This window comes from Mytilus galloprovincialis, chromosome 2 (genome assembly GCF_965363235.1).
Source record: "Mytilus galloprovincialis chromosome 2, xbMytGall1.hap1.1, whole genome shotgun sequence".
In the NCBI taxonomy this organism is placed as follows: Eukaryota; Metazoa; Mollusca; class Bivalvia; order Mytilida; family Mytilidae; genus Mytilus; species Mytilus galloprovincialis.
Genome location: NC_134839.1, coordinates 68,117,254 through 68,139,418, shown reverse-complemented (window position 1 = coordinate 68,139,418; position 22,165 = coordinate 68,117,254). Strand labels below are relative to the sequence as shown.

Genomic DNA, 22,165 nt, shown 5'->3' with positions numbered 1-22,165 from the left:
AATATTAAACAACTTTTCCTCATTTTTGTAACTTGTATAAAAATCTTTTCTAAAACTACTTGGCCAAATTTAACCAAACTTGGCCACAATCATAATACTAGGGTATCTATTTTTAAAAAGAGTGTCTAATGACCCCGCCTACCAACAAAGATGGCCGACATCAGTAAACACATTAACAGATGAGCGACACAGGCTCTTTAGAGCCTCTAGTTTCAATTGCTTTAATAAACTTTCATCCGGAATTCTTACCAGAATGATTTCATATTTGATCAACGGTCATAAATAACAGAGATTTATGTCAAGCCTTCAACTTTTGTCACAGAAAGTTCAACATAGGGAAAGTAATATGACAGCAGTGTTAGATAACCATAGGGAAAGTAATATGACAGCAGTGTTAGATAACCATAGGGAAAGTAATAGGGCAGCAGTGTAAGATAACTTTAGGGAAAGTAATATGACAGCAGTGTTAGATAACCATAGGGAAAGTAATAGGGCAGTAGTGTTAGATAACTTTAGGGAAAGTAATATGACAGCAGTGTTAGATAACCATAGGGAAAGTAATAGGGCAGTAGTGTTAGATAACCATAGGGAAAGTAATAGGGCAGTAGTGTTAGATAACCATAGGGAAAGTAATAGGACAGCAGTGTTAGATAACTTTAGGGAAAGTAATAGGACAGCAGTGTTAGATAACCATAGGGAAAGTAATAGGACAGCAGTGTTAGATAACATAGGGAAAGTAATAGGGCAGCAGTGTTAGATAACCATAGGGAAAGTAATAGGGCAGCAGTGTTAGATAACCATAGGGAAAGTAATAGGGCAGCAGTGTTAGATAACCATAGGGAAAGTAATAGGGCAGCAGTGTTAGATAACCATAGGGAAAGTAATAGGACAGCAGTGTTAGATAACCATAGGGAAAGTAATAGGGCAGCAGTGTTAGATAACCATAGGGAAAGTAATAGGGCAGTAGTGTTAGATAACCATAGGGAAAGTAATAGGGCAGTAGTGTTAGATAACCATAGGGAAAGTAATAGGGCAGCAGTGTTAGATAACCATTGGGAAAGTAATAGGGCAGCAGTGTTAGATAACCATAGGGAAAGTAATAGGGCAGTAGTGTTAGATAACCATAGGGAAAGTAATAGGGCAGCAGTGTTAGATAACCATAGGGAAAGTAATAGGGCAGCAGTGTTAGATAACCATAGGGAAAGTAATAGGGCAGCAGTGTTAGATAACCATAGGGAAAGTAATAGGACAGCAATAGGACAGCAGTGTTAGATAACCATAGGGAAAGTAATAGGGCAGCAGTGTTAGATAACCATAGGGAAAGTAATAGGGCAGCAGTGTTAGATAACCATAGGGAAAGTAATAGGGCAGCAGTGTTAGATAACCATAGGGAAAGTAATAGTACAGCAGTGTTAGATAACCATAGGGAAAGTAATAGGGCAGCAGTGTTAGATAACCATAGGGAAAGTAATAGGGCAGCAGTGTTAGATAACTTTTTAAAAGCTTTATATTAAGAAGACCTGGATCATTCATATTTTGTATATAGATGCCATATATATGTTATGAAGAATAAGGGCAAAGTTTTATTTTTCTTTTGTTATCTTTGTAGTTTATTTTGAATGAGATATTTTGTCCATTTCAGGGAGTTGCTGGTTACAATGGAATGCCAGGACCTTTTGGAATGAAAGGAGATCGGGTATGTGGAAACAAGTAATTCCTGTGGAAACAAGTTATTCCCATGGAAACAAGTAATTCCTGTGGAAACTAGTAACTCCCATGGAAACAAGTTATTCCCAAGACATGGTTGTTGTTTATTTTCAGATTAATAATGATAAATTAAAATTTGTAAAAGAAATTGTTTAAATTCAAATCAATACAATGAAGTCTAAATGCAATTAGTGTTTAACTAGATAGCAAGGAATCATCTACTCTGTAGTATTCTTTTTTATGTATTTTAAGACCAGATAATTGAAGATTTTGTTGAGTTTTGCTTGAGATGAGATATTACTATTTTGTTTGATTACAATATTTATACTGTGGAAGGTCAGAATTAGATTTCTAGTATGCAGTTATATGTTATCTTTTTCAATATCTTACTTTTAGGGTCATCTTGGAGCTGCTGGAGTACCTGGACCAGTTGGACCAGAAGGTCCACAGGTAAACAGAACAATTTCATAGAGAATTTTTGTAATAACTTAAAAAACAAAAGGTTGAATGAATATTTTTCATGTTTTCTTCAGAAATACTTGTGTTCTACACATTTATGTTTTACAAACATCCTATTTTATTACTCTGTGAATGTTAGAAATAATTTTTCCAGCTTTTGCTGAAACTTTGTTTAGTTACAAGATGTTAATAGTCTTGAGCAAACATAAGTTGTTTAAAGGACGGACTAAGATTGAAACAAATGCAGAGGTTGGGCCTTTATTGGCATACGTTGTTGATAGGTAGACCAAAAGAAATGCAGATTTTGGGCTTTCATAAACCTAAATTGTTTATAAGTAGGAGAACAACTAAAATAAATGCAAAGGTTGGCCTTTTAAAAGCCTAAGTTGTATAGAGGTAGACCAAAACAAAAACATATGTTGGTCTTTAATAAGCCTAAGTTGAATAAAGAGAGACAAAAACAAATGATAGAGTTATGCCCCTTTACAAAGTTAGTTAGCCTCAACCAAATGTTATGAAACTAATACAGGATGCTTATAACCACAAAATACAGATCAAATTTTAATTTTGGTGGTGTCACTTTTACTGTTCTAGAGTTGTGCATCTTTACAAATGGAAAAGTTGCTGAATTTTTCAATTCCATTCTCTAACTTGAGTTTCCCTCAACCAAATTTTATGAAAGAAGGACAAAAGATACCAAAGGGACATCAATTCATTAATCCAAAATAAATGGACAATCATGCCATGGCTAGAAAACTAAAAGACAAACAAAAGTACACAAAAGGCAACATAGAAAAATAAAGACTGATCTACATGAACCCCACCAAAAACTTGGGGTATCTCAGCTGCTCGAGAAGGGTAAGCAGATCCTGCTCCACATGTGGCACTCTTCATGTTACTCATGTTTGTACAAACCAGGTAATCAGTCTTATTAGGTAGGTCACATTCAGGAAAAGAGGAAGGCATTGAAGTTACAACATCAGGAACATATCCGCTATCTTCTGTGAAACAAATATTCTGTAAGGGTCAACCAACTTGTGATGGCCTCTGTAAAATTTTATGGGATGATTTCAACTTCAACTTCACGGCTTGAAACTTATATTCAATACTTATTATGAAACTAATACATAATATGATTTCAATTTAAACCTCACCACTTGAAACTTATACACAATACTTATTCCAACAAAAATCAGATCAAGTTCAAATTTGGGTAGCATCACTTTTACTGTTCTACAGTTATGTCTCTATAAATTCATATGATATGCAACATGGGCATCATCTGTGTCCCACCATTTATTTTATTATACAATGTGAATTGTCATTTCAGGGAGATATTGGAGAGCCAGGACCAGTGGGACCACCAGGAGAATTGGTAAGTCGGATGTTGTTTATTACTTTAGATGGTGCTCTGACATGAAATGTATGATAATCATGCAAACAGAAAATAGCTCCATAAAATAAGCACAATATTCATCTACACAAACAAAAATCAATTTAAATTGCAATGTTCTATATTATGTGTGCATATTTTTTTTAAATAACTATTACCTAAAGCTTTTATGTCATATGATGCAAAAACTTCAAACAATTTTTTTTTTATAAACTTTTGACTTTATCTTACGACGGTTAATTAGAAAGTTGTGTTTATCCTATTGAATTTGGTATCATAGATTTATATTGTATAAATGCCTCCATGTTGGTTTTATGACTATAGGAATGACAGTTATGTGGGTGCCATCTGCCCAGAAACAAATGCTTTTGGTATAATATAAAAAAGAAGATGTGGTATGATTGCCAATGAGACAACTATCCACAAAAGACCAAAATGACACAGACATTAACAACTATAGGTCACCGTACGGCCTTCAACAATGAGCAAAGCCCAAACCGCATAGTCAGCAATAATAGGCCCCGATAAGAAGATGTAAAACAATTCAAACAAGAAAACTAACGGCCTTATTTATGTAAAAAAATGAATAAGTATGATTTGAAAGATAAGAATATCAGCTACAAGTAACAATCAGAACCAATTTACAGTGTTGGTACAACTTATGGAACAAAATGCATCAAATTGTGTTAATTAGCCGTTTTGATTCTAACAGTTCATATTTTACCTTGCTTAGTCTATCATATTATTATGATGTCTTTTATATGAGATAAGTTCTCTTCACACAATATGAAGTTGCTGATATGTTTTGCTTGATTCTTCTCCATCTTCACAAAGCTGTGGTATGAGATAACACAAGGTTCAAATCTAAGAGTAGTTACTGAAGTCTACAGAAGTTCAAAGGCAATTAAAACAAATAGATTATGTTCTCTCAGACTTACGTATCAACCTTATCTAGCAGTCTATCCAAATGGTCATCCAACAAATATTTTCATTACTTTTTTCTCAAGAACCATTATAAAGAAGGATTTAATTTTTGATCAGGAACTTTACAGTGATGAGTTGCAGTGTTTGAATCTTTTTGCCAATTTGTCATGCACCTACTTCTCGTTTTCCAATACTTTGAATTATGGGAAGGGGTACACATTCATTATTTGTTCCTTGTCAATTAAGACTTATGTTTTTTTCCTGCACTACATTGTCAATTTATATATATTCCATGTTAAGTGTATATGATTTTATATTCAGGGTCCAAGAGGTTTTATGGGAACAAGAGGTAGATATGGACCAATGGGAAGTCCTGTAAGTATGATAGCTGTAAAATATCACTCAGTGTCAACTTATTGAAGATTTTATTCATTTAAAGTTTAATGTATAGATAATCTCAAAGGCAATACATAAACATAAAGAAATTAGATGCTTTATTTTAGAAATAAGAAAGTGAAATGAAAGTGAAATATTTTACATTAAAGAAACACAATTTGTGAAGATAGTTGTTTGGTCATAACAATGGTTTTTAATATTTGTTTTAAAATTTACATGTATAAAAAATAAATAGGAGCTACCAGATTATATTTTACATACTGTTTATTTAATTTTAGGGTGTACCAGGAACTGAGGGACCACCTGGGCCAAAAGGAAATGAGGTAAGACTAAAGCATTATGAAAGAAACACAGTAGTTGGCAGTCTTTTAGAATGATTATATACATACTTATGTTGTATGTCATCAATTTATCATGGGTTTTTTTATCATTTTGATTTTTTATATTTAAGTTGTCTCAACTCATAATACAAAATTTGTAATTAAAAAAAATGTTTTCACTGTAGTACAACAGGTTATTTATGCTGAATGAGTCTTTAATATTACTATTGATACCAGTTATGACATAACAAATGTAAACAAAAACTATTTATTACAGGGAACAGTAGGAGCACCAGGTGCCCCTGGTAATGGAGGAGCACCAGGACCAACTGTGAGTATTCCATGTAACATGTCTCAAAATCTTTCTTTTGCCTTGACAATTTCAGTACATGTCTTTTTATCTGTTGTTTAGTCATTCTTTTTCAATCAAAAGTGCTAATTAAGCAGATTAAATGTTATAATCAGATTTCCACTTTAAATGTCAGTATTATTTTTTATAGTTTGACCCTTTCATCCTGTAGCAAATGTATGATCAGTAGACATTATCTGTCTGTTGATTTTCATGCAGACTATTTGTCCAAAATCATTCTTAACTTTATGGTTTAATGAGGGTGGTAATGGGGGTACCTTCTTGCCAAATTACGTTAACGGTTATTTTTTATGCATGACGATAAAATGTACACTTTCTTTTAGACGATAAGAAAATTGACTGATTTTGACGAATCATGTTAAATTTTCCCCAAAAATTAAGGTAACGACAATTATCGGAGACCTCTGACGAATAACGATAAGAATAATTTGACGAATCACGGTAAAAATTTAACCAATATGACTCTAACAGTAGCTGAAAATGACTGTTTGATGCCTGACGGTAAAGGGCATTACTACCCTCTTTAATCACAAGAGTGGTTTCTAGAAAGTGAGCCAGGATATTTTATACCTGCTACAAAGATTATTTAAAAGTTTAAAAGACCTTTCTTTACTAGAATTGTAATTTTTTTTTTTTTTTATCAAATGGAGATTTAATATAGATATAAATGTGTTAGACATAGATTATATTTGTGAAATATGTGGTTTCCACAAAATATCTCTGAAAAATTTGCATATAAACATTTCAAGACAAGGTACAAGTAGATGTGAACAATTTTTGGCAGCAGATATTTAGAATACTAGTTTTGTTTTTTAGGGTCCACCAGGACCACCTGGACCAATGGGACCACCAGGCATTTCTGGACCTGTAGGAAAACCTGGACTACCTGGTTTACCTGGACCACTTGGTCCAGCTGTAAGTATATTACAGTAATAATTTTATTTCTTGTTTTTGTATAATATTTATGAGATTAGCTACATTTGATAACCTTGGCAACAAGATTTTCTGGGTCTTATAGTATACAAGAGCTCACCACACTAGATGATTTTAGGATCTATCATATTTTTTATGCCCCACTTACGATAGTAGAGGGGCAATATGTTTTCTGGTCTGTGCGTCCGTTCGTTCGTCCGTCCGTCCGTTCGTTCGTTCGTCCGTTCGTTCGTCCGTCTGTCCCGCTTCAGGTTAAAGTTTTTGGTCGAGGTAGTTTTTGATGAAGTTGAAGTCCAATCGACTTCAAACTTGGTACACATGTTCCCTATGATATGATCTTTCTAATTTTAATGCCAAATTAGAGATTTTACCCCAATTTCACGGTCCACTGAACAGAGAAAATGATAGTGCGAGTGGGGCATTCGTGTACTGAGGACACATTCTTGTTTTATATTTATTTATGGTAATTTAGAACCAGTATTAACAAATCTTAATATCATTTTGTTTGAATAAGCTTTGGAGTTCTGTAAAACTCTTTCAGACAACAAGGACTTAAAATAAAATTAGAACATTTGTCATGAGAAAGACTCCAAATCTATTGTTTAAAAGCATTATTTTGTTTCCTCACTTCTCTTGGTTTAGCAAGAAGAAGTCAGTTTGCTATCAAATTCTGAAGTATGACCCCTGGTATACATGTATATTGACAAATCAAAATAAAAAACAGTGTCAATATTGATTTTACATGGTTATATGTGGTATCCTCTTGCAAAATAGTATGTCAAAAAATGTTTAGGCGTAAATTTTGTTTGCTTTTGAATGAAATGTGATATTGAATGAACATCATGATAGTTCAGGGTAATTCCCTGACCAATGACAGTTGGTTTTTTTCATTATTAATAGTTGTACATTATTCCCTCTGTAAAGATAATTTTTCCGAGAATATTCATCTATAAATAAGTATAAATATTTGAATGTTTAAGAAGATAGGCCAAAGAAAGAGGAAACATGTTTTGTGTGATTTATCAATATATAATATTAGATTGTACTAAATACTTTAATTATTTCTTGACAGGGATTACCTGGCAGAGAGGGTGATCCTGGAATTAAAGGAGATCAGGTAAGAAAAATATAAAGACGAAAGCAACTACTCCAAAGTTTATGTCAAACAGTATTCAAATTTACCCAGCATTTAACATTTTGTTACAGTATGGGTTTGTTTAAGTTCCTGAACCAGTTTCCAGAAACAGTATTTCAGTGGGTCTGTTTAAGGTCTTGAATCAGTTTCAAGGGATAGGTGTGATTTTCGTCTTTGAAAAGATGCATACATAGAAAATGTTTGTGTAACTCCATTCATTCCAGAGTAAGGAAGTAAACAAAAGGGAAAACAAATACTTTGAAGGGTAGATTTTATTTCTTCTAATTACAAACAAAAAGGGGATAGAAAATATTTTTGGATTAAAAAGAGAGTAAAATCCAAGAGATATAAATAGTTTTAATACCTTTAAGTTTTTGAGTGCCTATATAGTAATCAGCTTGTCCCACACTGTGTTTGTTCATTAAATACATTGTTTGACTCTCTCACTTTAAAACTCAGTACTGAAACTTGGCTTGTTTCTAAAAGATGTAAAAACATATTTTGATCATCATTGTTCATTTAACTTAAATAACCCTGTGCATAAAAAAATAACCCTTATTGCACATTTCACTAACACATTTATTTACAATGATGTCTCCTATATCTAACATGAAGTTTGACCCAAAAAAATCATACTTATTTTTATCAATGCATATATTTCATGAAATTTGTTTTCATTTTTTTTTTTATATTGATGTAAAAATTAGCTACTTTACTCTAAAGGAACTATTGTCTGTTTTGCATTCATGAATTGTTATAATTTATTAAATTTCAGGGCTCACAAGGAATGCAGGGTATTATTGGATATCCAGGACCAAGAGGAATTAAGGTACTTTAATATTTAAGGTACATTTAGATACAGTCACAAATATTGCAAACCAGCAATTTGAGACTTTGACTTATTTTTGTTCAATGTACTGTGTAGTTTGTAAAAAACTGTAAATAATTGAATAATTGGAGAGAAAAAAACTATGTTGATGTGTATATTTTTTTTAACATATATTGAATTGTCTAAAACTGACATATCTGTAAATATATTTTGTGTACTTGTAGGGAGATACAGGTAACACAGGGCCACTTGGGATTAAAGGTGACATGGTAAGTTTTAACAGATAATGTCTTTCTCAATCTTTTTCCTTTCATATTACAATGGATTCTGAAGAAATGACTGTACGGTTAGAGCAAAAACATGTGTACTTGAGGTACTCTCTGACAATCAAAAACTGAAAAAAATATATCAGTTTTAATTTTCATGGTTCCATTATATCATAAATACAAAAGAATAAGAAGGGATGTGCTGAAATTTTTCACGTCTTATTTCCGTGTGAACACGTACAGGAAAGAGAAGCAAAGTAGGTAGTTAAAAAGTTAGTGCAAAAAATGACATATTTTTGTCACCAATTCTTGATAATCTAATTTTTCTATTTGCAATGATGCAATATCTTAGAATATTGCATGCTGAGTTCTTTTAATTATGTTCTTTGGCCAATATTATAATACAATACATAATTATAGTTTACATCGTCATTGTTGTTTTAGGGTGGCCCAGGTATGGATGGTATGAAAGGTGACTATGGATATAAAGGGGATAAAGGACTTAAAGGGACCAATGGACCTCAAGGTTTCGAAGGAATTGAAGGAACAAAGGTAATTAAACGGATGTGAAAATTTCAAAATCCATTTCATATTGTACAAGAATCAGATACTAACATCATTATGTGAAGCAAAATTACTACAATCTTCACAATTTTTACATTTTTGCTAATTTGTAGACACTTTTGTTCTGAAATGGTAGGGCAGCACATGTTTATTCTTAATATTTAAATATGTGTTGTACTTAATGATATTACATAACATATGTAAAGGTTGAGATTAAAAATGAATGCTAGCGCTTTCATTTAAAAAAAGCATCAGGAAAAGGGTGTTAAGGGCATGTATATAATTGATAGATTCTTCATAGATTTAAGCTTGAATTTGAGACACTTTTAAAAAATCTTAAATAATTTTTCATCATATGTACTTCAAATATAAGGCCAAAATAAAACCTAACTGGACCTTCTCCTTTGTCATAAGTAGGGAAATCAAAAGATCTTTACAAAAAAAAAATAAATCTGTAAATGTTATTGAACGGCGCCACCTGAAACACAAGGACATGCATCCACCCAGTAACCAGATGAACTCTTGTTATATACATGTAGTTCTGTCTGTATGAATTAAACCTAATAAAAATATAATTTAAACTTTTGTTTTTTATTTATAGGGAGATCCAGGACAAAGAGGAGAAGTAGGAGAACAAGGTACTCAAGGAGAAAAGGTGAGATTAATTGGAGCGTGATTAATAGTGTAATCATAGTTCCCTTTGAATATAAATAATAAAAGATCAAAACAAGCTACATATTACAGTTGACTACTGTGGGATCATTATTATTCTTTGTATGTCATTTTTCAGTGCTTATGTGGATATTTGTTCAATGAAAAACAAATTTCATAAAGGCTTGTTATAATACAGACTTTTGGCAAAATCAAATATCCACTAACTTACATCTTTTACTCAATTCCTTAAAAAATTGGTATCTATCAAAATAAATGAATCCACAGTATACTGTTTGATTGAAACAGGGGAAACCTTAAAAATATCATTATGAAATAGAATAATAGTTCAGTTAAACTAGAAGGTTAAATATAATAATATACCCTACCTTCTATAGATATTAGAGAATTGAATTGAATGTACAAAGTCACATGCTGACTGTGTACCATTATATGTATTGCACAGTGTGTACAAGAGTGTTGCTCTTAACATTGCCAATTATAAGAAAGCATCTGTAAGATATTAAAAGCTAGTAAAAGATACTCATGGTGTATTGCAAGTATCAGATAGTCAGTAGTAAATAAATATTACACAGTCCATCATTGGCTTAATATGGTATATACAAGGGGTTGAAGTCATAAAACTTTGCTCATTGGTCCGAGCACAAAAATCATGCTTAAAACATGAAATCCAGCATTTTGATTGGTTTATTTTGGAGTATGAGTACAAAAAACTGACTCGAAAGTTTTATGAATTCAGGGCAAGGTCTGTAAACTTTGTAAGGGGACTCTTACCTATGCTTTCAACTCATATGAAATCGAATGTGTATATGTACTATATACCCCATCAGGTCACGAACAATCTGTGTAATACATATTCTGTAAATTATTTTACAATGTCTTATGAATGTTCACTTATTTAGTCCAATATATTTTTAGGGACGACAAGGAATGCCTGGTATAACAGGATACCCAGGACCAAATGGAGCAAAGGTAATTAAACTATTAAAAAACCCAGATTCTTTCCAAATTAGTTTTGGAACTTTTGCTCCATGTAGTGAATTAAAATTACTGAATGAATTAAAATAACTGACTTTAAGTTTGTTGAAGCATGGCTATTTTTTATTTAAATTTTGTTGTCATGAAGTATTTGCCACTAGACACTAAGTAAGCAGCAATAAATGTATCATAATTTGATCATTTTAATTATTGTGTTTGATACTTACAGGGACCAGCTGGTCGTCATGGACGCCGTGGAAGAAGAGGCACAAGAGGAAAATCTGTAAGTTGTTTATATGTCTTAGTTGGATTATATACACCTAATTGTTCTATATTTGAGTTATACACTGTAAGAAATTTCATTTTGCTTAATGCAAGGAAACATATATTACTCAAAGAAACATTCATTTCAATTTGAAGACTTGATAGATTGACCCGAACCAAGCAACTGAAAACATATAGGATGGGTGTGATTGGGGTCTCATCACGATTCACTAGTTGATTTTTTGGTCAATCACGATTTACAGAAAATAAATTTCCATGATCACGGATCACGAAAATATAAAAAAAAAATCTGTAGAAAAACGGGTCACGATAGCGAAAATGTGCTGATCACGAAGAATGAAAATAACCCATCAGGCCCCTCATATAGAAAAGTTAGAATAAAAGGGAATAGGGATAGTTTTTAATATAAGATAGGCTGCAATTTTGCTGAATCAGTATGTCCAGTGAAAAAAATGTCTACAACAAAATGAGTTACATTTATATAAAATATTTATCAGTTCTTTCTAACAATATTTTTTTTTCAGGGAAAACCTGGACAAGTTGGAGACCGTGGAGAGCCTGGACCACAGGTAAGGAGATGACATTTATAAAAATTGATTGAATCATGCTACACAAAAGTTCTGTTTAGTAGTATTTTATAAAGCAATTTAATCATATGAAATAAGGTTGTTGATGATTGAATTGATTGCAACTCTTTGTAGTATAACTCTCTGCTTATAGCTTTGTTGTCAAAATCAAAAGTTCTGAAAGAAATATGCGAAAGCTCAATCAGATTCTTGATATATTGATAGTCATTGCAACTGCTAGAAGTGCTGTTTTAATTAATGTTATGAAAAAAAGTCTAACCAAATGGAAAAAGCTCAAACACATTCAATGAATGTAAAACAACTGTAATACTCCTGACTTGGTACAGACAATATACACTGAAGATGATTCATGCTTGTTTTAGAAAAAAAAAAACTATGCATGAAATTGATGGTCGTTTACGATGAGTTGATTGAATTATAAAAAATAAGTGATGATGTTTGATATATTTTATAGGGACCAAATGGTGAAAGAGGAAAGCAAGGAACACCAGGTCCCTTGGGACCAAAGGGAGATTCAGGTGTACCAGGTCCACCAGGTTTTACGGGAGAACAAGGAATCCAAGGGCCTCCTGGACCACCAGGTTTGATGGGCCCCTTCGGTCCACCGGTAAGCAAAAAATTAATACTTGTTTGTCTTCTAGTACTTATTTTTAGAGCTGATTTCATCTTTTAATTTCTTGATTGGTTTAATCATTTTGAATATTGTTATTTCTTGCAAGATTATTAGATAAAATAGAAGAACACATATTTGATACCATTTTGTACTGGTATAGAACTGGAGCTTAACAGCTATTGATAAGATTGAGATGTATAATTTCATCATTGTAGGGATTACCAGGAAAAGAAGGAATGTTTGGACCCCCTGGAGAAAGAGGTGAATCAGTAAGTATAAATAGTAATGTATACACCACAAAGGTTTGCCACAGGAACTAAATAATGACAACTACCTCATGTCCCCACATTGTTTCAGAGCAAAGGAAAATGCAATTCAAAAATATATTTTTTTCAAGATCAAAATACTGTTATTTAGAAGCAATGTATAGGCAAGTGTAACTCAAGAATATTACTCAAATATTTAAAAAGCCTATCTGGCCTATAAATTATTAACCAAGTGAGCCATCGGTATCTTTTGGCATCTATTTTTGTCCTCCAATGTCAAATTAAAAAAAAAATGATATAAAACCATTAGACAATTTCCACCAAATTGGTCTGATTGATTCTTGGGTACTTATAGTGTCTTTGCTTCAACAGTTTTGGGTTTGCACGTTCCTGATTTTAAAAGATGAATCAAGAAAACCACTTCAGATATTTCAAATTTAGAAAGTGTTATTTTCATTTTGAATTAATATGAATGTAAGGAGATTTAGTATGATTGGAAACTAGACAACCATCCACAAAAAGTAAATACTTACATGTACAGGTCACTGTAAGACCATCAACAATGAGCAAAACTAATATTGTATAGTATCAATATGATATACTGTAATTTCTGGGGATTTGTTGTTGGTGGCTGTCTGCCGTATATGTTTTTCTTTACTGTTTTAGCACAAATCAGGCACTGTTATTGCTAATATAGATAAATTTTTAAAGCTTAATTCTAGATAGGAGGTATAATTTTGGTTTCAGTTGTTTCCATTTTCCTTGCTTATGTTGAAATAAAGCTTGAACAGTTTTTATTGCAGAGTAAATAGGTTACATAAGAAAGGTTGTATGACATGATTATATATCTTTTTTTGACGGGTAGTTTATATATTACATTACTTGACAGGGTTCACCAGGAAGGCCAGGTTTACCAGGACAAGCTGGTGTTATGGGTGCAACAGTAAGTTATTTATTAGATTACTCTATAGGGTCAGAAAACTCTCCTCATTTCATTTTAAAGTCTATCAAATTTAATTTATAAAGTGTAAATTTTGACAAATGTTAAATGTTAAGATATCTTGTTAGAAGTATATTGCAAGTTTTAACTTTTGATTTCTGTTTCATATGAAGATAAAAAAAAATATTGAAAAACACCTAAATTAGATACTTAAGTAGGACAAAAGCTTTGACCAATCTGAAAGTTGTCTTATTTTAATGGTTTTTAATAATTATAGCTTGGTTCATAACAAAAAAAAATAAAGTTTTTTTACAGAAATTTGAAACTATTGAATTTGTTATAAGATTGCAGTACCTTTATCAGAAATCATGTGATTTTTTACAATTTTTAGAAATAAAATGAAAAGACTGTGTTTGTATTAATATATCAATTTAACAAATAAGATGACATGACAAATATAAATATTTAGGGATCTTCCGGAGAACCCGGTGCTGCAGGAGATAGAGGTGCCCCAGGGAACCCCGTAAGTACTGTATTGATTATCTTTTACTTTTAAATTAAGAGGACAAATATATAGGCCAGTTAAATTGTTAACATGCTGATAATTTGTAATTTATTTTATTTTCAATTTCTTGTGATATTTATCCAGACAAAATCTTAATTATTTTTCATGCTGATCCAAATAAAAAAAATGTTGAATAAAATAAATTTCCAAACTACACATGACAAACAGGACAGAATATGAAAATTTGAAGAAATCTTTATGTAAAATCCATTTTTTATTAGTTTAACAAGTTGCTGGCAGGGAAATTTTTATTTCCTCATAATATGCATTGGATATAATGTAGCATACTGTAATATATGGAAGTGTTTTTATAACAGGGTCCACCAGGAGAAACTGGCGTACCAGGAAATACTGGAGAAAGAGGAGAGCAAGTAAGTTTGTTAGTTCCTATGGTAACAACAAAACACTCTTTTCTCACCACTGCTTTCAAATTGGGGATCCTATTAGTTTTGATGTCAATAGTTCAAAGATAAAGGTCACAGCTTCTATTTATAGTTTAAAATTGGAGCCAATTTTGGGTTTTATGATGTTATTTTTTTAGCTTACCTGACCTGAAAGGTCAAGTGAGCTTTTCTCATCACTTGGCGTCCGGCGTCCATAAACTTTTACAAAAATCTTTTCCTCTGAAACTGCTGGGCCAAATTTAACCAAACTTGGCCACAATCATCATTGGGGTATGCAGAGTTCGCGAAAACTTCGTTTGACCCGTCAGTCATGGGACCAACAAAGCAAGATTATTTGTCAATCCTACAAAATTTTAGCCAGTCCTAAAAAATCTGTCAATTTGATCCTAAAATAAAAATAATAAGGCAGCAACCATTTGATTTTCGAGGGGGGGGGGGGGGGGGCTATGGTTTTTTTTTGGAAAAAAAAGTTTGTTTCCAGTTTTTGGAGAAAAAAATAATTTGCTTTTGATTCTGAGAAAAAAAATTGTTTGTTTAACCCTCAGCTGCCACTATATGTAATGCTAAAATTGAAAGAAAAAAATTGTTTTTGACTTGTCGCGAAAAAAATAGATTGTTTTTCGCCACAGGCGAAAAAAAAAATTTGTTCAGAAAAAAACCCCATAGCCCCCCCCAGAAAATCAAATGGTTGCTGCCTAACATATTGTATCCAAAAATATCTTTTATTATTATTAGTTTCATTTTTCACAGCCACGGACAAATTAATAATGAAGACTGAAGTACGAGTTCTGATCTTCTGATTGTTCTTAATTAAAGTCATTTCTCTATCTATTTCATCAACTGAATCATTTTCTCAGTATTTGTTATCTCCATCTAAGATTTCAATTGCCGATTGTTTGCCAAGAACAAATTTAGCAGGCCACATGTAGATCGGCACTTTGGTGTCCATAGGTTTCAGTTTGTTTATAACAGGAAACCAGTACCGGAAATTAGCAGCAGGTACATCTGAAGACCTATGTAAACACATATTGGAATTAGTTGCGGTACAACTAATTACCGATAAAAAAGGAACTACAACGGCCGTTTTTTACATCGGTCATCAGGACCGGCACTAGCTTTCAAAATACTGGTCCGAGCCTCATTTTGACAGATAGGACCGACAGGACCGACCATTTTCGCGAACTCTGGGTATGTAGTTTAAAAAATGTGTGGCGTGACCCGGCCAACCAACCAAGATGGCTGCCGTGGCTAAAAATAGTACATAGGGGTGAAATGTAGATTTTGGCTTATATCTCTGAAACCAAAGCATTTAGAACAAATCTGACGCGGGGTTAAAATTAGGTCTATTAGGTCAAGATCTATCTGCCCTGAAATTTTCAGACAAATCGGACAACCAGTTGTTGGGTTGCTGCCCTCGAATTAGTAATTTTAAGGAAATTTGCAGATTTTGGTTATTATCTTGAATGTTGTTATAGATAGAGTTAAACTGTAAACAGCAATAATGTTCAGCAAAATAAGATCTATAAATAAGTCTACATGACCAAAATTGCCAACTGACCCCTTAAGGAATTGTCAATTTTTAACAATTTTCATAAATTTTGTAAATTTTTAGAAAATATTTTCAACTGTAATTACTGGGCCAAGTTCATTATAGATAGAGATAATTGTAGCAACAATAATGTTCAGTAAAGAAAGATCTACAAACACATCACCATCACCAAAACACAATTTTGTCATGAATTTATCTGTGTCCATTGTTTAATATGCACATAGACCAAGGTGAGCGACACAGGCTCTTGAGAGCCTCTAGTTCTAACTTTCCAGGTTTTTATGTGTAACTTTGTCTAACAAAAGTTATGATATATTTTCTAGGACAGACACAAAAATAACTTAAAAGAATATGTTGATTGTATATGAATAGAAGGCAGAAAATATTGATTTAGTCCTATACTCAATTACAAGGAATAAACAAGTAATGAATAAAGCATAGGGACAGTCAAACAGAATATAGCCAATGAAACATACAAAAATAATCTTGATGTTCTTATAAACCAACTTAGAAGGCTAAATTATTACTCAGCTCTCTAAAAATGAATTTTATTACACAATAACTTTTGAAAAATCCATAGGGGACAAAATGAAAAACCACACTCCGAGCTGTGTATTGCTACCTTATAAGAAGACCTCTATATGTTTGTTTTGTAGGGAAACACTGGACCACAAGGAGAAACTGGAGTGATGGGTCCCCCAGGCCCACCTGGTTTCCAAGGAGACAGAGGATATCCTGGACCACAAGTAAGTATATATAGTAGTCTTTATCATTAAGGAATCTTGTAGCATTACATGCTTACATACCATACCCTTAACAACGAATTAATATGCAAATACAAAGCAGTCCCTTTCCCTGACCTCCCGTTATCAAGGGACACATTGAACTGTTGGAAAATATGAACAATTTCATTAGATCTTTTCTTTATGGTCTGCAAAAGAAAATTGTTCACTAGAACTTAAAAGACAAGTTAACCTGATATTTTGATATTAATATTTCAGAAAAAGTTGTTGATCATTTATGTGACTTTGTTTTTGACAAGAATGTTCCCTGGTTGCAAACCAAGATTATGTTTAAACTTTTAAAAAGGTTTATTTATGATATGATGTAGTTATGGCCATTGCATTCTACATTTTATACAGTTTTCTATCATATGATTATATGTTAATGCTGAATTTTAAAACATTTCTCCATTTTTCAGGGAAAAGATGGACCCATTGGACCAACAGGACAAAGAGGACGAGTAGGGTCACCTGTAAGTTATTTAATGTTAAGATGTGAAAATGATTCATTTTATCTTCTGAAACTACAGATAATGTGTAAAGTCTAATATTTCATACAATATTATAGTATTAATGAATGGGTATTTTTATAATGGCCCTGTTATATGTCCAAGGTCTGTAATAATGGTCGAGGAAGTCTGTTGCCTCAGGCCATTACAGATATCCGAGGCCATTATTACTGACCAAGGACATATAACAGGGCCATTATAAAAACACCCATTTCTTAATACATTTATTAACCAACTGAAAAAAGTGTATGTGTTGCTGCCAACTTGATGTACTCTCTTACTCCTTTAATGACTTTAGTTTGAAAAAAAATAATTTGTACTTCACCATGATCAAGCTTTTAAAAATATACCAAATATCCAAGATATTAAGTTGAAAGAAGTTATGTGTTGAAAAACAGGATGAACAGTGATCCCTTTATATGGTTCTTTAATGTTTGTTCCTGGTTACTAAATTAAATAAAATACAAAAGGGTATTATACTCTTTACAGCTTAATTTTATTAACTTTATTAAAAACCCTAACTGGGCTTGATACAGACAAGCTGGGCATTAATACAGGGCCATTACAGAAACACAGGGCCATTGCAGAAATAACGGTCCAACGATTTACAGAAAAGAGCGACGATTTACAGAAAAGAACCGAAAAGAACCGAAAAGGACCAAAAAGAACCGAAAAGGACCGAAAAGAACCGAAAAGAACATACATATGATTATTGATTATTATTTAAAATTAAAACAATGTATATATCTATACACCAATGTCCCCCTCGTAATAAAGGAATGTATAATTCAAATTTAGATTGTACATTTATATGGACATGTAGTCTTACAAAAAAGTTAGATTTCTCTGTATCAGATTAAGGCATTTAAATATTTTTGAAAAAAAAAATCAAAGTGTCAATTCCGTTGTTTTCGAAAATAGAATTGTAAAAAACATTTGAAGAAATTTTCAATTCCTGCTACATGTAAACCTTGGCAAACTTTACGATGTTCTTGATTCGTTTCAATTTCTTAATTCAATTTACGGTATTAAACGATGGGCTACATGGGAATAAAATGAGATTAATCAATTAAAAAAAATACATCATTATCTATATATATTATAAATTTTGTGCAAAACACAGTCATTTCATTTCGTCTTTCAAGAAATATACATAAATGAAAAGCGTACCCGCTTTCGGTATAATTGATAATTGTTTACTCTTTATATAGCCGCCATAATAGCGTATAGATTAAAGGGTGTGAAAAAGTTAATGGCCTGTTGATTTCTATTAATTTTATCTAATAAACCACTTTTAAAAAACAGATATGTAGATTAGTGGAATGATGTCAGATGGTGATAAATGTTGGCCTGTGGTGCTACATGTATCTATAGAAAAACTTGTGCATGGAGATAACGGGGCTTTTCCTTAACGAATTCAAATCCTTGACAGGTTTAACGTGTCAAAGTAACAATCATGATGTGTTTCCATTTAATATGTAATACACGTACACACACACGAAAAGAACGAAATTTCGTATTTATTCAATAACTCCTGTAAAGTTTTCCGTCATGTTTTAAACGATATTTTGTTTTATTTTGTTTTTGTCCGATTGTCCGAATGTCCGTGTTATAATATATATTCACTGATGAATGAACACATTCCTAAAAAAATATAAGGAACTGTTGTAATGTTCGAAATGAATTAGCGACCAAGATTGAACAAAATAATGGCACTTAGCTTATAAATATACTTCACGTAGAACGATTGTTTGACAGTAATGAATTAATATCTTTTATTTTCTTGTCTGTTCTATGTTTTTTATTCCATAAGATAGGCATCCGACCCTACCTATAATATTTTACATGTACAGTAAGTTATTATATGTAGTCCTGTCGCAGTATAAGGTTTCAAAACCTAAGAATAAACTTTTGTGAAAAATATCTTTTTATTTATAATAGACTTATATAATTTTGCAATTCTTAATTTTCTTCGATTACAAAAAACTTCGATCTCCTTTTCGGTTCTTTTCGGTCCTTTTCGGTTCTTTTTGGTCCTTTTCGGTCCTTTTCGGTTCTTTTCTGTAAATCGTCGCTCTTTTCTGTAAGTCGTCGAACCCTAAACAACAGGGCCATTACAGAAAAACAGGGCCATTACAGAAAAAAACAGGGCCATTACAGAAAAACAGGGCCATTACAGAAAATATGTTATTTTTAATAACCAGTCATTTTTGGCAATAATGTACTTAGTTGGTTAATAATTGGAAATAATGATATTAATTTGATTGTAAACAGAGAAGTACTGTTTTTTTAATGTCGTTCTTCTTTGCATGTTGAATTTTTTGATTTAGAAAGTTGTAAAAATAATTGTAAATATTGACCTCAATGTAGGTAAACATAATAGACTTAATCCATTGAACTGAACTGTATGTCAAAGAAAGCAGGATTTGTTTTGTGTGCACATGATTGATTAATTGCACTTTATCAAATCAGATGAATTATTTTTAATATAGGATTTTGAATGTGAACATTTTATAACTCTATGTACTACCATAATTAATGTAAATAATGATTTTATGTTGTTAATTTTTCAGGGAGAGAAAGGATCAGTAGGCTTCCCAGGATCAGCAGGAACACATGGACCTCCAGTAAGATTTATGATGATCTTTAGTTAGGGCTATTCTAGAAAAAAATGTATGAGGGGGGGGGGGGGGGGGGGGGGGGGGTTGAAAGGCAGTTTTTGTCAGCACCTGCCACCCAGACAATTGTAATTGAGAATTATAGTGCATTATAGTGTGAAAAGTTTCTCTGATGCCAATCACCCATGTATTATTAATACTATGTGCCTTCCAACCCCCTACATTTTTTTCTGGAATAGCCCTTATTTAATTAGTAAATTTGTATCCATACAAGGGAAATAAATAATGCATTACAGATGTAGATCATTACATTAGTAAAACACATGTATCAGATTGATTATAGGAATATTTCTTATTTATCATATCCTTGGGAATAACTTCATGCATATTCAGGATGATTGATTGCATGTACCGGAAAGATAAAGTGAATTTATTTGTATCATACAATAAAGATGATTAAGTTAAGTAGGGCTAGCTTTGATGAAGGTTTATTAAAGAAGAATACAATTAGCTTAAATATTTGATATACACAATATCTGCTCTTGTTTTATCTGCTGTTCTAAATCAATTGATCTCTCGATAAATCTATTCTTTTATTAAATTTGAATTTTGAATTTCAGAAACTGCAAATACAAAAAGAAAATATTTGCCCAAAAGACAATTTATTTAGACACAATGTATATTGTTATTTATATAATTTTAGGGTCAGCCAGGAGCCCCAGGACAAGAGGGAATGATGGGAACTAAAGGAGACATGGTAATTAAATCTAAAACATATTTAAACAAACAATTGTCAGTATTGAACTTAAGTTATATCAAGTATGAATGGTTAAACATGTAGGTAAAAAATGAAATCTGCATAAATGTTGAATAATAATTTGTTCTTTAAGCAAAACCTTGTTATTTTGTATAATATATATTCTTACAATATTATGATAGTTAAACAGTATAAAGAAGTAATCTCATATGTATTTTCATATTTCAATAATATTATTATTCAGGGTGTTGAAGGCCAGTCAGGCTTACCCGGACCAACAGGACCTGATGGACCAAGAGTAAGTACTTATTTTAGGGGCCTTTTTGTATTGCTTGCAGACCCCAAAGGTCAACATGTGTTCTCTTCATCACTGGAATTCATAATCTGCAGTGAAGGTCTATCAATGTTCTTGATTAAAAAAATAATCCTTAACTAAAATCACTGAACTAATTACTATTATTATCTTGGCTACAATCAATCTTTTAATTTGAAGTTTCCATATGATCTGAGCCTTGTATTTTTATACTTACGACAAGGGTGGTTTTTAACGACCTTGACTACCCATGAGGGTCTTGCACAAACAGTACTTTTATACCCTTTGAGGAGGTAAATAGATATACAAGAATGACTCTGTTGTTCCATCATGTCAGCACAACTAAGAATAGAAATTTAACATTGAATACTTTACACAAAACATCGGTCACTGAAAGCACAAGGAAGGCTGACTAGAACTCATCAACCGGTTAGGATCAGAGGAGACATGTTTGATAGAAAAACAAAGTACACAACAATCATGGTCAATGGAAGACAAGTCTCATATATTAATAAAAAAAATTTAAAAATATGCATATACATAGCAATGGGTTGATTTATGCTTTATTTGTTGATAAGGAATATATGGTAAGCTGAATAACTTTTATTGATGTGGAATTTTTTTAAGATATAATGTTGAAAATATGATGTTAGATTTTAGGGATATAGGACATTGATTACTGTAAATATTGCATTACTAAATCATTTGTTTTTATTTTCTAGGGATATGCTGGACCACCAGGACCAATTGGCTCACCTGGACAAGATGGAGATAAGGTGCTTTTATAAAAATATGACAAATTTTTCACTAGAATAGTTTTTTAAATACATATAGAATTTGTTTTATTAGAATGCATTTGAAATATTAATATTTCTTCTACGTTGTTATACACATGACAAGAAGATATAACAGTTTATAATACAGATAAAAATAAACTTGATTGAAACTGTTAAGAACTAAAATTGAGGCCAACTGTTATGAAATGATTTTCCAATTCGTTAAAAGTTTTGATTTGGTTAAAAACTTTTTTA

At 32.0% G+C, this 22,165-nt stretch overlaps 1 protein-coding gene across 1 annotated transcript in view; it reads left to right on the top strand.

Moving 5' to 3' along the window:
• LOC143064209 (uncharacterized) overlaps nt 1-22,165 on the top strand; it is an 82,489-nt gene that overhangs the window by 33,564 nt on the left and 26,760 nt on the right. The window contains exons 14-39 of the mRNA XM_076236861.1: nt 1,643-1,696; nt 2,104-2,157; nt 3,497-3,541; nt 4,805-4,858; nt 5,158-5,202; nt 5,477-5,530; nt 6,386-6,484; nt 7,575-7,619; nt 8,413-8,466; nt 8,691-8,735; nt 9,177-9,284; nt 9,898-9,951; nt 10,887-10,940; nt 11,176-11,229; nt 11,756-11,800; nt 12,273-12,425; nt 12,647-12,700; nt 13,587-13,640; nt 14,107-14,160; nt 14,520-14,573; nt 16,812-16,901; nt 17,357-17,410; nt 20,020-20,073; nt 20,768-20,821; nt 21,066-21,119; nt 21,857-21,910. Of these exons, the coding sequence (XP_076092976.1) occupies nt 1,643-1,696; nt 2,104-2,157; nt 3,497-3,541; nt 4,805-4,858; nt 5,158-5,202; nt 5,477-5,530; nt 6,386-6,484; nt 7,575-7,619; nt 8,413-8,466; nt 8,691-8,735; nt 9,177-9,284; nt 9,898-9,951; nt 10,887-10,940; nt 11,176-11,229; nt 11,756-11,800; nt 12,273-12,425; nt 12,647-12,700; nt 13,587-13,640; nt 14,107-14,160; nt 14,520-14,573; nt 16,812-16,901; nt 17,357-17,410; nt 20,020-20,073; nt 20,768-20,821; nt 21,066-21,119; nt 21,857-21,910 (1,593 nt within the window). The remainder of the gene's footprint in view (nt 1-1,642; nt 1,697-2,103; nt 2,158-3,496; nt 3,542-4,804; nt 4,859-5,157; nt 5,203-5,476; nt 5,531-6,385; nt 6,485-7,574; nt 7,620-8,412; nt 8,467-8,690; nt 8,736-9,176; nt 9,285-9,897; nt 9,952-10,886; nt 10,941-11,175; nt 11,230-11,755; nt 11,801-12,272; nt 12,426-12,646; nt 12,701-13,586; nt 13,641-14,106; nt 14,161-14,519; nt 14,574-16,811; nt 16,902-17,356; nt 17,411-20,019; nt 20,074-20,767; nt 20,822-21,065; nt 21,120-21,856; nt 21,911-22,165) is intronic.